The sequence below is a fragment of the Lipophrys pholis genome, assembly GCF_963383615.2.
Source record: "Lipophrys pholis genome assembly, chromosome: 16".
NCBI lineage: Eukaryota > Metazoa > Chordata > Actinopteri > Blenniiformes > Blenniidae > Lipophrys > Lipophrys pholis.
The window spans coordinates 17,909,647-17,925,434 of NC_137634.1; the positions used below are offsets into that span (position 1 = coordinate 17,909,647).

General features: G+C 39.8%; 1 protein-coding gene across 3 annotated transcripts; it reads right to left on the reverse strand.

Annotated features, from left to right (window-relative positions):
• Positions 1 to 3,498: 3,498 nt before the first annotated feature.
• LOC308122033 (sodium- and chloride-dependent GABA transporter 2-like) lies at positions 3,499 to 14,639 on the reverse strand. 3 transcript variants are annotated; one of them, XM_080483637.1, is made up of 14 exons: positions 14,205 to 14,639; positions 13,932 to 13,991; positions 13,571 to 13,711; positions 13,332 to 13,413; positions 12,866 to 12,998; positions 10,669 to 10,803; positions 10,493 to 10,596; positions 10,261 to 10,385; positions 8,732 to 8,844; positions 8,495 to 8,632; positions 7,394 to 7,496; positions 7,199 to 7,299; positions 6,640 to 6,810; positions 3,499 to 4,280 (listed from the first exon to the last, which is right to left on the reverse strand). In XM_080483637.1, exons 1-14 carry the CDS (start codon positions 14,401 to 14,403, stop codon positions 4,149 to 4,151), a joined length of 1,737 nt encoding a protein of 578 aa, XP_080339763.1. In that variant the 5' UTR covers positions 14,404 to 14,639; the 3' UTR covers positions 3,499 to 4,148. The 3 variants fall into 3 exon arrangements, with proteins under 3 accessions (XP_080339763.1, XP_080339762.1, XP_080339764.1); XM_080483636.1 differs by having other exon boundaries at positions 13,932 to 14,066; XM_080483638.1 differs by having other exon boundaries at positions 13,932 to 14,001; positions 14,205 to 14,615.
• Positions 14,640 to 15,788: the final 1,149 nt, after the last annotated feature.

A 15,788-nucleotide genomic window follows, 5' to 3' on the forward strand; every position in this document is an offset into this window, starting at 1 on the left:
TTAGCATGGGTCATACTGTTCCAATGCATACTGGGTGACGTGGGGACATGGATTGAGCAACTTAGTCCAAAGTCTGTGTTTAAATGCGCAAACGATCTAAATCAAATGAAGCTGCCACAAGCCTGGAGGAGATCTTCTGTTACACTCGAACATCACCGGCTCCTGCTGTGCATCCGTGATACGGAGCCTGAATGCAGCGCAGCTCCAGCAGACTTGGATATCTCTCTGTGAGCATTACTGAGCCACAGGGGGGAAACTTGGAGTGAGCACACGTCCCACATTGCCAGATGATTGGTATGGAACTGCACGACACTAGATTGAGCAACATCACAGAAGAAAATACTTGTGCTTGTTGTTTGTCATGAGCCGACGGGAATTCATGCATTAAGATGGATGGATGTATCTTCTTGTTGAGTTCAAAGTAAAATAATGAAATTATATATATTCAACCTCTGGATTATAACCCTACTTTTGTCAGCATAAAAAAATAATAATAAAGAATATCAAAAATCAAAAGCTTTATATTTGATTGTGGTATTATTTGACACATGTAAGTCTCATTTTGAGCCTCAGAGCAATCAAAACCTCGGACAGTCTCAATTCAACTAAATATTGCTCTTTCATGTATTCAGTCCCTTTGCATTTGTGCATTTGCTCACTTCTTAATTAGCCTCAAGCATTCGTAGAAGCATATATATTTTCTTTTTTGAGGGGCGTTGTTGGTCGTGTAGCACTGTAAATGTGTAACAGTCCCAGGATTATTGTGTAGGCTTAGTTCCAGCTACAATGTTCAAATAGAAGGATATTTGTGATAAGTTAGGCCTTTATTTGAAATGACTTTTATTACTCCAAAATATGTTTTGTCAACGTGAACATGATGTACAATCTTGTTTAAAACTTGTTCACCGAATTTATATTCTTAAAGGTGGATTTCTTCTTCCACACTGATTTAATTCACTGAGGACAAGAACACTGTTTACTGGAACGGACCAACTCTCGTGTTATTCCTTCACTGCCAACTGATCTCAGATCACAACATGAGGTCCTCATAATATACCTCTTTAAGCATTCAGACTTCTGGAATAACAAGGATTTATCTGCAATGAACGTTTCCATGTGTCTAGTTTTACAGCCCCATGTACTTTCTGACCTGAAAGAGTGTTGTTATCCTGTTTTTAACGGAACTATTTCAAATATATTTGAAAAGATGTTGGCATCCACGTTTGTGTTTTTGCTCTATCTGACTTGAGACAGGTCACGTTTTGAAGGAGCTCGTGTCCGTTTTGCCTTTGAATTGAAATTCTCACGTCTTGAGCCCTGCATATGTGCCTCTTCATGCATGTCGAGAGGCATATTTCATACATGCAATTGGCCATAATACGCCAGCAAATGATACGTCTATCATCCATGAAAGTATTAGAAATCTATCTTCGTTTGAAAAAAATGGGATAATCTGCAAATCAATCCCAGATCTTTACAAATAGGAGAGATGAAAGTCCTGTGTTTATTGCCTCTGCCTCAAGGTCTAAGTAAGAAGATGCACCATCACTTCTGATCCATTCCAATATGTATTTAATTTGAGCAGCCCAGAAATAGTATTTAATATTAGGCCGTGTCGAGCCTCCTTCATCCACTGGTAGCTGCAATTTTTCCAGTTTCATTCGTGGACGTCAACCTCTCCAAAGAAATTTTCTTATCAGGTAATGTATTGACCTAAAGAAAATTTCTGGAACATGGTTCGGTAATAACTGCAATGGGTAGAATAATCGTGGCAGTATATTCATCTTAATGACAGCCACTCTACCGATCAATGATAATGGCAAAGGGGTCCATCTTTGTAAATCATTTTGAACTTTTTTCACGACTGAGGTCAGATTCATTTCTATTAATTCAGCAATTCTGGGTGAAGTGTAAAAACCCAGGTATTTAAATCCGTTGGTTCATAACCTAAAGGGCATTGATTTTGTTAAATGAGAATATTTCATATTCCCCATAGGTAGAGCCGGAGATTTCTCAAAGTTTACTTTATATCCAGTTAGGTCTCCAAATTCATTTTTTATATTCAAAAGTGGTGGAACAGAAGCTAATGGATCACTTATAAATAGAAGAGTATCGTCTGCATAAAGAGAGATCTTGTGTGTTCTGTCTTCATTTTGGATCCCTTTAACTAAAGAGGAGCTTCTGATCATTTCAGCCAGGTGCTCCATTGCTAAAATGAAAAGTAGAGGGGACAGGGGACATCCTTGTTTACTGCCTTTGTTGATCATAACTGGATCTGATGTCACTCCATTTATACAAACTGAGGCTTCTGGAGTAGAGTATAAGGGTTTCACCCAATCCAAAAAAACTTCACAAAAAGAAAATTCCATAAAAGCTTGAAACAAATAAGGCCATTCGATGTTATCAAATGCTTTCTCAGCATCTAATGTTACAATCAAAGCATTAGATTTTTTTAACGTGACATACTGTAATATATTTAGGAGTCTTCTGATATTTGATTATGAGTTTTTATTGGCCACAAATCCTGTTTGATCATGATTCACAATTTTCGGTTCAATCCCAGATCTAATCGTCAGGGTAGTCTGAAGAGGTCTGAATACAACCAAAACTTGTGAAAACTCCAACGGCACTAGGTGCATTTCATGTACTGCAGTTTCAATGTTAAGTCATCCGTATGACCAGAAAATCAGCAGCCACCAAACAGCAAAAACACAGAAACTCGTCTGAGGTGCGAATGAAGGATGTGTTTACACATCTTTATATGTAGCGAAGCGTCAAGTAACATAATGGCCACCAAATCAACCATCCGGATTCCTCTTAGCTTCTGGACAATTAAACTCTTGACCAAAGTCCACTTTAAAGTCCTAAGCTGCCAATATATTTCCTTGATTTACAGATCACAATTTCTGCTGTATAAAGACATATTGACCTCAAAAATAATAAACGTCACTGTCCAAAAGAAAATGTTCTGTAAACTTTCTTTATTTTAAAAAGAATAACTCCTGTTGAGAACCCCGGCAAGCTCAGTTGGTAGAGCATGAGACTCACAATCTCAGGGTAGTGGGGTTCGTGTCCCACGCTGGGCGCCACCTTCCCGTGGGCTCACCACCTGCAGGAAGGTTCTTAATCAGTGCATTGTGATCTAGGGGACAGTGGTCAGACTGTCCCCCCCCCCTCGACCCGGAAACGGATAAGTGGAAGAAAATGGATGGATGGATGGATGGATGGATAACCCCTGTTGTCAGCATCCCAGTTCCTGTTGTTATCAGCTCGCAGTTTACATACATTCAAATAAAAACACTGAAAATGTTAAGACTAATTGAAAAAAGAGCAGTCTTAAACACTCTTGTAGTAGATATACAAAACACACTTCTCCCAAAAAAAAAACTTGTGTTATAAGGCACTAGTTATAAGGTTTAGGGCTTTAAGAGGTGTATATAGGGCTATATAGAGACACATGATTGCAAGATGCTTGAGAGAACGAGACAGCAATACTCAGAAGTGTTCAGAAATTGAGCAATCGTTTATTGAAAAAACATGTCATTTTTAGAAGCAGTTATCCAACTTATCATGAGCAGAAATCACATAAACAAGCTTATAAATGTGAATGAATGCAGCCTTTGTGACCTCAGGCTTGAAGTCTTTTTACAGAGTTATCAAAGTGAAAATGCTATGTTAGGTTGAACATTGTGAAAGGAGGCTAATCTCCCTTTTCTATGACAAAAACAAAAATACACTGTACAAGATAGGGTTAAACATATTGCGATATTTAAGGCTTACGACATGCATCTGGAAAAGGCATGTCTTAAAAAAAATCAAATGAATAGATTATAATTCTTAATTTGGTTTTTTTTTTGCATTATTTCTTTTCAAACCCTGTTTGGATTTGTCATGTTTTTGCGTCCGATTGAAGTTCTCCTGGGGCTCCCAGGAGAGGCCCGGAACCACTGGACTATACCATATCTAGGTATATAATGTTAAGTAAATGTTGCCGATTCCTCAGGCAGAAATTACAAAAAGGGAGGGGTTTGTCGTGCTATATCTGTAGAGCATTCTGACTTCAAATAGTAATGGTTTAGAACAATACCCAATAATTGTCAGTGGAAACCAAAGAAACAAAAAAACAAAACAAAACCACCTTGTTCTGCTCACTGAGTGAGCCCCCCTTTGTGTGATAAAGGTATGAGGTCTTTGTGGAAGGTGGTGCCGTTGGTGTCGGGCGGAGGACGTTTCTCATCCAGTGGAAGGTCGTCTACAGGCGTGCAGAGCAAAATGAAACGCTGGGGACATAAGAAAAGGCAAAGAAGTGCTTTTCTGAGTGAAATTTCATGATTGCAAATACAAACTCCATCAATTCCTCGTTGCTGTATTTAATGCAGCTTTGACTCCTCCTTGGCTTCCCCTGTCTGATTGCCGCTCATGTGTTTCACCTGTGCCCGAGTGTGTGGTTGTCTTCACCTGGTGGCTGCAGGATATATTGGGGGGGGTTTCTTCGTTCGTGTGTCAGAGCTGGTTGTCTTCCTGTGATTTCTACATTCACCGTTTTACTTGTTTGAGTTGCTGTTTGCTCCACCTCCACTTTCCCCAGTGCTTCGAACAATGAGTCCTTCCCCAGTCAGTGAGCCGTGACATCGAGCAAACTATTTGATCCATTTATTTCCGTGGGTCGTACTCATTGATTTCACATTAGAATGACCTTTGGTTCCAGCAGCCTTTATGACCCAAAAGAGCCGTCTTTGTCACTTTCCGCCAAGGCAAATTTAAGTGGGGCCGCAAAACACGTTTAACCATAAGAATGAGGCAGCTTGATAAGCCTCACGTATAGTTTTGATATACGCACAAAAATTCATGAAGTTTCAATTACAATTTGAGCCGGGAAATATTTCATTATATTTTCAGCTGTTTGTGGACTTAACTTTAGCATTTCATTCATTTTTAGTATTTCTAACTTTTTAACCATCTCGGCTCTCTTTCAACATGTACATGTTTTTCCCTTATTTTAAACTTTTTTTTCTAGTCGTTTATCAGGGATTTTGTTTGCTATTTTAACATATATGGTGATTTTAGCTATTTTTCCCCTCTCAGTTATTTTTCAAAGTCTTTTTAAGCCAAGAGTCTTTTTGAAAATGACTGGTGTGTAAATGAGCTGAAAAATAATCAAAAATATTTATTGACATAGTTTTCTGAAAGGAGCCACCAGCCAGAGCTGCAGGTTGTTGACCCCTGTTCTAGAAACGTGTGACATTCTCACGTAGTATTTTACCATATGAGAACAAACTTATGTAGCTATTAAAGTAGCGAAAGTACCGTGTGGATAGTTGTGTGTGTATCTCGATTTGTGAACGCATATTGATACTTTTATGTATCAGGGAATTTTTGAGTGTTTCTGAGTAGATTTGATCCTGTGTAATCTATTTTCCATCCTATAACACACACTTTTTCGTTGTTTGACCGGTCGTGCAAGTTATATTCGGAAGCTAGTTGTAAACTAAAGGTACAGACTATCTGTGTCCACTAGATGTCACTGTATGACAGCAGAATGCTGCTACAGTACCACGAACAAGAAAGAGAGCATAACGTCGCCAAAGAGAAAACGCCATGCAGAAGAAAACAGAAACATCAGGACATCAGAGAAACTTGAAATTTCAACGGCGAAAAGTAGAAAAACTGTTGACGTAATGAAGGCAAATGGGTTTGATTTAGATGGCATTGATAGTGTCTTTGGCTCGTGGGCGTTTGATCAGATTTGTGGTTACTATTGTTGTTCTTTCTTTTTGTGTGTGGTACGTGTCTTAAAACAATAACGAAATGGGTCATTTAAAAAAAGGCAACAGCTGTATCCAGTCAGCAGGAGATGGTTGTGCCCAGAAGTGCATCTAAGTTTGAAAGCGTGAGACAAAGATGGATGATATCAGATGAGGATGCGGGAAATGGAAAGATTTCAGAGTTATCCATCAACCTGTATACATGCGTTAGCTTTCATTTCCTTTCTTTGAGTTCATATTTTCCAATAATGAGTGAATGAAAAGGAATAAAACATTAAAACGTCACCACATGTCGGCTCAATGGATAAAGCATGTCTGATAGAGAAACATTGTGGCTCAGTCTGCTTCAAATAGTTCTAAGCCAACAGCTGAGGCCTGTGTCACAGAAGAATAAGACAAACCATGGTTTCTTTGTTCGAAGATCAGTGCTTCGAATGCTTTTTTTCCTCCACTCAAACAATCCAGCGTGTGTTCTCTGGTAAACTCTTCATATAGGACATGCTTGCACAACCTTTGTTGGTGAAAGCTTCTCAAAGACTAATAACTCTAATGCATGTAAAGCCAATCTGCACTGCCACAACCTTTAAACTCAAACAGACCCATGCTCTATCACAGCAGCCAAAACAAACAAATCCAGCTGTATGGAACTCAGTCAGTCCCAAAGTGTATTTAGGAAAGAAATTAAACAAAGTAAGCAAATCAGAACACACTTTAAACGGATTTTGTTCAATGAATGCAAAGTTCACAGCATCTTTATCTAAGATCACTATTGGTGCATCAATGAAGGTTTTTTTTTTTTTCTCCCCCAGATATTTTCCCGGTGTGACTTCCAATGTATTTTTTTTTACATTTCAGTGAAATTATTTGTGCTCACCTGTCGTAGAGGGCCTTTTCCTTGGATCAGCTTCCAGAGCATGAATAGAGGAATGAGAGAGAGGGACACCGTGGCAATGAACCAGCCCAAGATGTTGGCCCAGAGCGGATAAACGTAGGTGCTATTGAACTTCAACGGGGAGTATTTCACGATGGAGAAGATGAACGTGCCCTGAGACGACACAGTTTGATGTTAGACAGGGAAATTTAGCGAATCCGCAACTCATAACGAAGAAAAACTCCCTGAAATTGACCTCACAAACTAGTTATAGTCGGCTTATAATAACATAAATGAATCAAAGTCTCAAAAAGTGTTTCATTCACGACGACATAACTTGCAAGTTGGGATTTCTTTCGATGTTGAACAATACTGGGAGGAGAAGCTGAAAGTTTGGGTGTTACATGGTTATCATAATGCAATTATTTGACCACGTGTTGCTCGTCCGTGTCTTCTACGAATGTATGACATCAGGCATGAAATGAGACTATACAGACATAAGATAGCATCACAAAAGAAAAAAAACCCAAAGTAATTACATTAAAATAATTAGGATACGTACAAAACAGATGAAGGGAGTGATGTAGCGCCAGCAATACTTCATAATTGGGTGTGGACGATAACCAATCATCTCAGTGATGTTACCGTAGAAACGATCCGTACCTTCAGGGATGAGAACGCGTTATCAGAGACGCGTGGATGCGTGGAAAGCGACCGCAAGTATTTGATCATTTGAAGAGACTTTGCATGACTTTACCGTAGATCCAGCCAATGCAGATGGACTGGCAGAGCGAGAGAAGGAGTAAAGTGGTGCCACTGCAGACATGGTGGTCTAAAAGCTGGAGCATGTATATCCCACCCTGTGAACAACAACATGTGGGAAGTCACATTGAGGATAAGGATTTCAATTTTTATAGAATTCAACAATGAAACTCAAACTGTGTTTGTTGGGAGTACGGCTCCCCTGTTTGTTGCTCTGTAAATGTTCCTTTAAAAAAAAAAAAAAAATGCTATAAACTAAAAGTTTCAACAAATAAAAACTGAAATCACTTTTATTTCTTTGTATTAACCAACAAACATCTTAAGTGTTGCAACAACCAACAATGTAATACCTGCCAATAATTTCATAATTTACACCTTTTTCAATGGAAGATAATCCATAACCTAATAATTTATCAATACAGTAACAAGATTAAAGTGGTGTTTGAAAGAAATCCTTTCAAAATGGAATTACAGTAGCCAATAATGTACAAATACATAAAAATACTATTTCTTGGAAATAAATGCTTTTTGTTTTTGTGTAGGTTGTCTATAAAAAAATAGGTATAGTGGATGGGATTGTCGTCATACTCATTGATTCATGTTTCACAGTCTGTCAAAAAAAAAAAAGTATTATTTTATTACATTATTATTTTCAGAATGGCCAAGATTACTACGTTATGGGTTGTAACAGTTAATTAATCCAACTCAATTACTCTCACGGCCACGGCAGGGCTTTCAATATGAAAGTGAGTTTGTCTGACACATGTTTTTTTTTTGAAACTGCTAAATGTAAAGGCAATCATAAAACATTCACTATGGGACAAGAGTGGTAACCACTACATTACTGGGCGACTGCTATCAAAGTCCGTTGACGCAATATTGAAATTCTTCAATAACGTGTACCTGACCACAAAACTTGGCCACACGCAAACAGGAAAACATGACAAAGTTTGAATTGTGGAATGAACCAGTTAAGTTAAGTGGCCTCTATTCTGCTGGCTTAAAAGTAGAAGGGTTATCCAATCATGCTTCACCTGCAAAATCTCATATCATACGGTGGGAAAAATATTTTGTGTTTTGTGAAGTCTCCATGTACCTCAGTGACAAGCAGGAGACCCAAAGAACAGCAGGTACAGCAAATGGCGAGCAGAACCAGCTCACGTCGATACCCTTGTTGCAGGTATGAAGGAAACAGATCCACCAGTGACGTCATCAAACACTCCAGACCGACAAACTGAAGGGATATGACAGGAACTAAGACAATTAGTTTTTACTTCAGTCACTTGTTTCTCTTCTTTTTTTTCTTTTTTTTTTAAAGAGGCTTGAATGGTACCTGACTATCGAGTCCAAGCAGAATGATCATGAGGAAGAAACACACCGACCACACCTGAGGCATGGGCATCATGGCAACAGCACGGGGGTACACAATAAACGCTAGCCCAGGGCCTGAAACACATACACACACACACACACACACACACACACACACACACACACACACACACACACACACACACACCTGAACGTAAATATTGTGAGGAACTGATGGAAATGCTAGTTCTGTGTTTTCTTTACTAAGATTATGCAGCTGATGTGATAATAATTGAATCCGCTTGTATCGGATCGAACAATATATATCCATATTTTTTTTTTTTAGGGGGGGGATTGCATTCGTGAGCAATCAAGAGCTCATCAAAGTAACAATTGGTTATATCGTGGCCATATCGACATGCTTCACGTGTGAAATTCCTGGACGATCCCTCCAACATGTGCTGATGATATTTACTAAATGTTTAAGGATGTCATTATGGAAAGTTTCAATGTCAGAGTATCATGATAAATCTTTTGGCAGGCCTGGAATAATAATAGCTGCTAGAGGGAGAAGAAAAAAAACAAAAAACAAAAAACCCTGGGTCACATAGGGATAACTTGACTGTGTGTAAAAATTCCTTCATTCAATGGGATTAAAGTGTTTGAGCAAGTCCCTGTCCGGAAGTCAGACAGGCCTTTTTTTTGTTCAGTCAGTGTCAGTCAACATTATTCTCTATATAAACCTATTTCATAGCAGTGCCATCACAGCACATTCAGGCCGCATGACAAAGGGCAGTAAAAACATTACTTGCTGTTGTCCTGCTGCTGCCATCTAAGAACACAGAGGGGAGCTGTGTTTTTCATTGCACTGATACAGCGTGGATCAATAATAGTTGTAATCTTTGGTGATCCCGTGTAATTTGAGGACAGATATAAATCTATGTCCTTTCAGAATCAAAAACAAAAATCAAAAACCAAACACAGCTGTCATGCTCATCAGCATATTATCTGTTCAAACAAATAGTTCCAAAAGTCGTTGTTTGTTTGGCGGGGTGGTGGATAACGACTTGCATTGGTGAGAAAACTCCGTAGCTTCAGCTTTTTTAAGCCTGATGCTTCAAATTGAGTTCAGAAGTGGAGCGCATGATCTGAAAAAACCTGATCTGAGCCAAGTGGATCCAGATGACTGGTTGCCAAAAGTCAACACACCTCACGGACTACTTTGTGATTCCAAAAATCAGGGTCAAAATCTCAGCTGATGGCAACTTTCCTTTATCCTCTATGTCTTTGGCTCGGCATTCCCAAAGCTGACTGTTTAGTCGTGATCACCTGAAGTGAACTGAAATTTTCAGCTGATAGGCAGAATATCAAAATAGAGAGAGAAAAAAATAACATAAACAATGAAATTTGCCCCAACAGAAAGTGCCTTAGGATGAGGCGATGTTTTGGCAAACGTGCGCTTTAAGATTTGACTTTTTTTACATAAAGTGACCTGAAGCTTTCAGACCGACTCGCTCTGTAAAGTTGACCTCAACCCAACTCGGTACTTGCCTGACGCTGCCACTTCAGAAATATCCACTCCTTGTTCATATGTCATGAAACCCAACACAGAAAAAATGGCCACGCCGGCCACAACACTGGTGGCACTATTCAGAAGACACAAGTAGAAGCAGTCCCTGAAGGGAAACAAACAAAAAATGCTGCATAAACATAAGCATCATTGCACTGATCAGGACCAAAATTAACTCAACTTAATCTGCATCCTCATAAGTATGGCACTTACTTGTAACAGTCATTGTTATAAGTGTTGTAACTCCCCAGAGAGGTGATAAAGCTCAGTCCGATGGCGTAAGAGAAGAAAACTTGAGTGCCGGCATCCATCCACACCTGAAGCAGTGTGTGTATGTGAACGCAGGTGTCAAACAATTTAGCAATTTTTAGATTGAAATCGGGGCTCACCTGGGCATCCGAGAGACGGGAAATATCCGGGTAAAGGTAATAAGCGAGTCCGTTCATTGCCCCCGGCAGGGTAATACCACGTATGAGCAAAATGAACAGCATAATGTAGGGGAAGGTGGCCGTGAAGTAAGCTGCCTGAAAGAAATAACAACAAAACAAAAGGTTAAATGCAAAGTTTGCAATAAGCTTCAAGGTCACAAGTTGAGTTCTATAAGACACGGTCCTCTAATTATTCGTGACAAATCTGCAGCATCAACGGTGCATTGTGTTGAGACAAACGCCGCACTAACTCTTCACTAACCGTGACTCGCAGTGTTGCAACTGATTTAAAACTAACATTATTTGACGCATCTAAAGAAGTAGCACAAGCTTCTCCTGTGTTCATGAACACGTTTGTTCACATGTGACGCTTCAAATAGTGTGTCAAGATTCCGAAAGGAGCTGCCGTTGCATGTTGTTGAGGTCAAATTCAAAGCAAATTATCACAATCGCACATCAGGCCGGGCCAGCTGGCAACAGGAGGCATATTTGGGAGACGCCCAGCTTAACCCTGATCAGGCTGGTCCGGTAATCCTCGTGAAGCCTCTGTGGACAATGTTCTTTCCAAACTGTCAGAAAATACAATTACCTCTAATCACAAGCCAAAACTGACGGGTCTAAACTAAAAACAACATTATACCAACCCGTCACCCTAAATTCTTCCCAATACCCAGAGTTGTACAACAACACACTATAGGTGGAGTTGTTTTCTTTTGACATGTGATGTAAGGGTTCGCCACAAGTCACATCATATTTTACAGCTATAAGATAAGAAAGTGGCCACACTGCTGGAAACAGTTCAACGTTTGTGCAAAAACTGAATGTAAGACGTCACGATGCCCTGAACCAAGTCAATTAAATTAAGGAAACAGAATTGTCAATACCTTTACATTAGGAATATCAGCATGCTTTTCTTTAGTTTCACTTTGAGTTCATCCAACTCCTCTCAAATTGGTCAGGGAGAAAGCATTAGGACTGCACTGTGGTTTTCCACGTTTGTCCTTACAGCTGGCTATGAAGCAAGAACAGGAGGAGCGCCAGTGATTCCAATGAGTTTAGTGCATCATGCCTGAATGCTTACCACAGGGTTAGTGAATGACAGGCTGGTCAGTTAGCATTAATACTGTGAGAGTCTGAATTAAAAATAATGCTTCTAGCTTTTGCAAGTCTTAGTGTTAGTTTAGTCCAAATGACATTTAACTGCAAATTGAAGGGTTTTTTTTTTTTTAGATTGAGACTCAAATGATGAAATGACTGAATATATACGGATAAATTATTCATTTGGATTTTATTTGCTGGAGCAGTGGGGAATTCTTTATTGCATAACAGTTTGTTTTTTATTTTTTTTTGTTTACTGAAAACTAGTGAGAGAGTTGATGAACATTGCATTTATTCAATGTGAAGGTTCTGCACCATACAGGAAACACTGACATGAAGTATCAGTGAAATATTGGGGACATTAATGCTGAACTTGACTAGTTGAAGGTTGATTAGCGCCATCCAGACGCAAATGTGACTGATTCTGTTACAATGAGGCAGATAGTGCAGTTTAAACACCACTAATGCAGCTGAACAGGAAATGTAATGCCACAAGCCTGATGTTTGAGTTGTATCTCAAATTCTTCAGGGGGAATTTGATGAACCAGATTCCATATGATCAAGATTATTCTGGAGGCACATTGTTAAACGTTTCCTAGACAAGTCACAATTTAAAAAATATGCACTAGGTGTTAAAGGTGACGCAAAGAGGTAAACAAAATGGGAAAAGTCAAATGATAACTGTTGATAAAAAGTGTTAGATAACATCACTTATCTGCCGAGTACCAAGATGGTAAATGCTCACTATTATAGAATTAATGATTGAAAGCTTACTGTATGACCCATCCACGGCTTTCTGCTGTCACAAGTTTACTCCGATTTTTCTTTTGTTGTTGTTGTTTTTTTTGTTCCTGCTTGTGTCACACTGTGCTGACAATTGAGCTAATGTGTCACTGGAATACTTAATTTTACAGGCGCACGCACCATAAAAACACAGTGCTATTTGAGAGTCACTTAATTCTGCGTGGAGTTCCCATGTTCTCCCCCAACTCCGCATGGTTTTTGTCATTTTTATTTGTTGATCGGTTATCATTTTTATTAAGACAAGAATGCAGCCAACCTTCCCTGTTGACTTGATGCCCTTCCAAATGCAGAAGTAGCAGATGACCCAGCTCAGGATGAGGCACAGGACCAGTTCCCACCTCAGGCTGCCCATTTCTTCAATGCTGCTGGAGATTTTTAGGACCCGATGCCTGGTGAAATGGGGTGGCACGGATGTGAGGGAGGGAGGATATAGATGAATGGCACATGAAAGGAAAAATAACTCCATATTTGGGAGAGAGGAAAACCAAGTGCCAAGATGGGGGGGGGGGGGGGGGGGGGGGGACGAGTGTCAGGAGGTGAGGAGAGAATACCAGAGGCGGGCACAATAAAATGTTGGAGCAAGGGAAGAGAATTAAAAAGGGTCGGATGATGAGAATCACTGAGAAAGAAGAAAGTAAAGGAAGAGAGAGAGAGAGAGAGAAGTGATTGAAAGAAAAAAATGTGCATCTGGTGAAAGCTGTCTGTGTTGACTTCATACTTACTCCCAGAACTCTACAACGGGGAGAGTGCTATTCAGTCTGGCTGTTATGCTGACATTTACATTGTTGGTGTCCAAGCATGATTCTAGCACAAGAAAATACGTTTTCAAATCAGAAACTTGCAGTCCAAACCACACATATACTGCACGCAATCCTCTATTTTCCAGAGTTCCAGAAGACATTATGTTCATTACAGAGCCATTCACTCCTACCACTGCACACAAAGGGGGAAAAGGATGTACCTGTGTTCCAGTAGTGCCCACAAGTGGCCCAAGGCAGTTCAGCACTGAAAGATGAGAAAAAGTAGAAAAACGCCCAGGCCAGGATGGTAACGTATGAGGTTGCACTGAATGAGATGATAAGGTGACTAGCATATCCCATTCCTTAAAGAAAAAAAGAAAAAAAACACAACACATGTGGAACTAGTTCGTTTTCACGTTGTACTCCACGCTGTGTTTATATGGTGACCTTGTGCGTAATTACGCACGCAGTGTCCAGGGGAGAATGATTGGAAGTCAAATAAATGTTATTAATGCAATGCCGAGTCCATCTCACATCCGACGTCTTAAAATTAAATAAGGGGTTAAAAACGTTTGTATTTACCTTGAAAAAGTGGGCAAATCTTTCTCCAACAAGTAATCCCACCCTGGCTGGTGTACTGTCCTAAGGCAGTCTCAAGGAAGAAAAGAGGGATCCCGCATGTAAATATGAACAAAATGTAGGGGATGAAGAACACACCTGTAATAAAGTCATAATTTCATTTCACAGGCACACAAGAAGAAAACAAAACCAAACATCGCAGCAGGCGAAGCAGTGCACGAAGGGCTGAATCCATGAGCCGGCAACGGTGCGTCCTTTTGTCGACAAATCACCTACCTCCACCGTTTCTGTAGCACAGGTAGGGGAACCTCCACACATTCCCAGGTCCGATGATCGCTCCCATCACAGTGAGGATGAACTCGGCTTTGGTCGCCCAGTTCCCCCTTTCATTCCAATGTTTAGGTTTCTCTGGGTGCGCATTTGGCACAAAGTCTGCGCAGGTGGCAATCTTTCCATTGCTAGTCTTCTCGCCCATCTTGAACCTAGTTAAATTTGTACAAAGACAAAATTGCGCTCACAGTTTGCACATAAGGATCACGGAGTCTTCACAACACAGTGAGCACAGACTGCACATAAGTGTGTGGCTGAAGATATGCGGAGGATTGTCGTGGTCCTGATGGTCCTGTTACTGTGGCTGGTGTGAGCCAAGACTGCGACTGTTAAGTACCCTTGAAGTGGACGTGCGGTGCGTGGGTGTCGATGTTTGATGGTGGTGGTGGTGGTGGGGGAGAAAAAAAGTTATGGAAAGGGGCGGAAACTGCTCCGCCTTCATCCAATATGACACCGTCTTATAAATAATTTTAGTCAAGCATCTCGACATCAAGCCATACTTGTTCAACTTTATCTGCAGCCAAAACACAAAGGTGACAAGTTGTAAATAATACAAACAACGTCAGCATGTTGGACCTTGTTTGCAAAAATATGGATGTTGTCTGCATGTATACTGCATGCAGGAAAAAAGTATTCAGAATACAAGCGCTCAAGTTTGTGTCGAGCCACAATTACGTGGAACAATATGCATGCATTACTTTTAGATGTGGAGACGTGGAGTCACGTTGCTGTTTATGAGTGATAGTATGAGGAAAGGCATGAGAGGGCTGACTGTATGACAACTCTGTTGGTTAAATGATGAGAAGAAAATGCATCTGACCAATTTGCGCCAAAATACACTATTCTAATTCAAGCAATAGATGTTTTTTTTTCCCCACTGAGATCAATAATCAGACAAATAGATGATGATGATGATGCTGCTGCTTATGATGATGGTAAGTATTACTGAATACTAAAACCAAATGTTTTGCCTTTGTATCATTTGACTCTTTGATTAATTCTGAGATTGGCCTTTAGGTGGCACTACCTCTCATCGATATTTTAAAGACTTCATCAATTCAGCAGCAATCATATATTGTGTGAGAGAGAAATCTCAGTATATTGCAGCTAAGCACCACAAACAATACTACATTAAACTTTAGATGTTATTCTTAAAAAATATGTGATGACCTCGAGCAAAACATTGAGATTGCATTCATTTGTACATTATTCCAATTAACAAACATGTAAACATTGGGAAAATGCAATTTCATCATTATGTTTTTTTATGCATTCAAATGTAGATATTTATAATGAAGTTTGTATAATGATATGAAAACACAAGTGTCTCATAAAAAGAATGTGTGATTTGGCAGTCTGTGTTTCAAGGATTGCCTGTTTCAGGCTGATACAAAAAGTGCTGAAGTGCTGATACTATCAGCACTTCACCAACCTCTGTCCCACGTTTTGTAACCTTCAATTTCTAGAGTGCAGGGAGCACGTGGATCTTTCTCAAAACAATTCAGCCTGTATGAAAGGGCTGAACTTCAT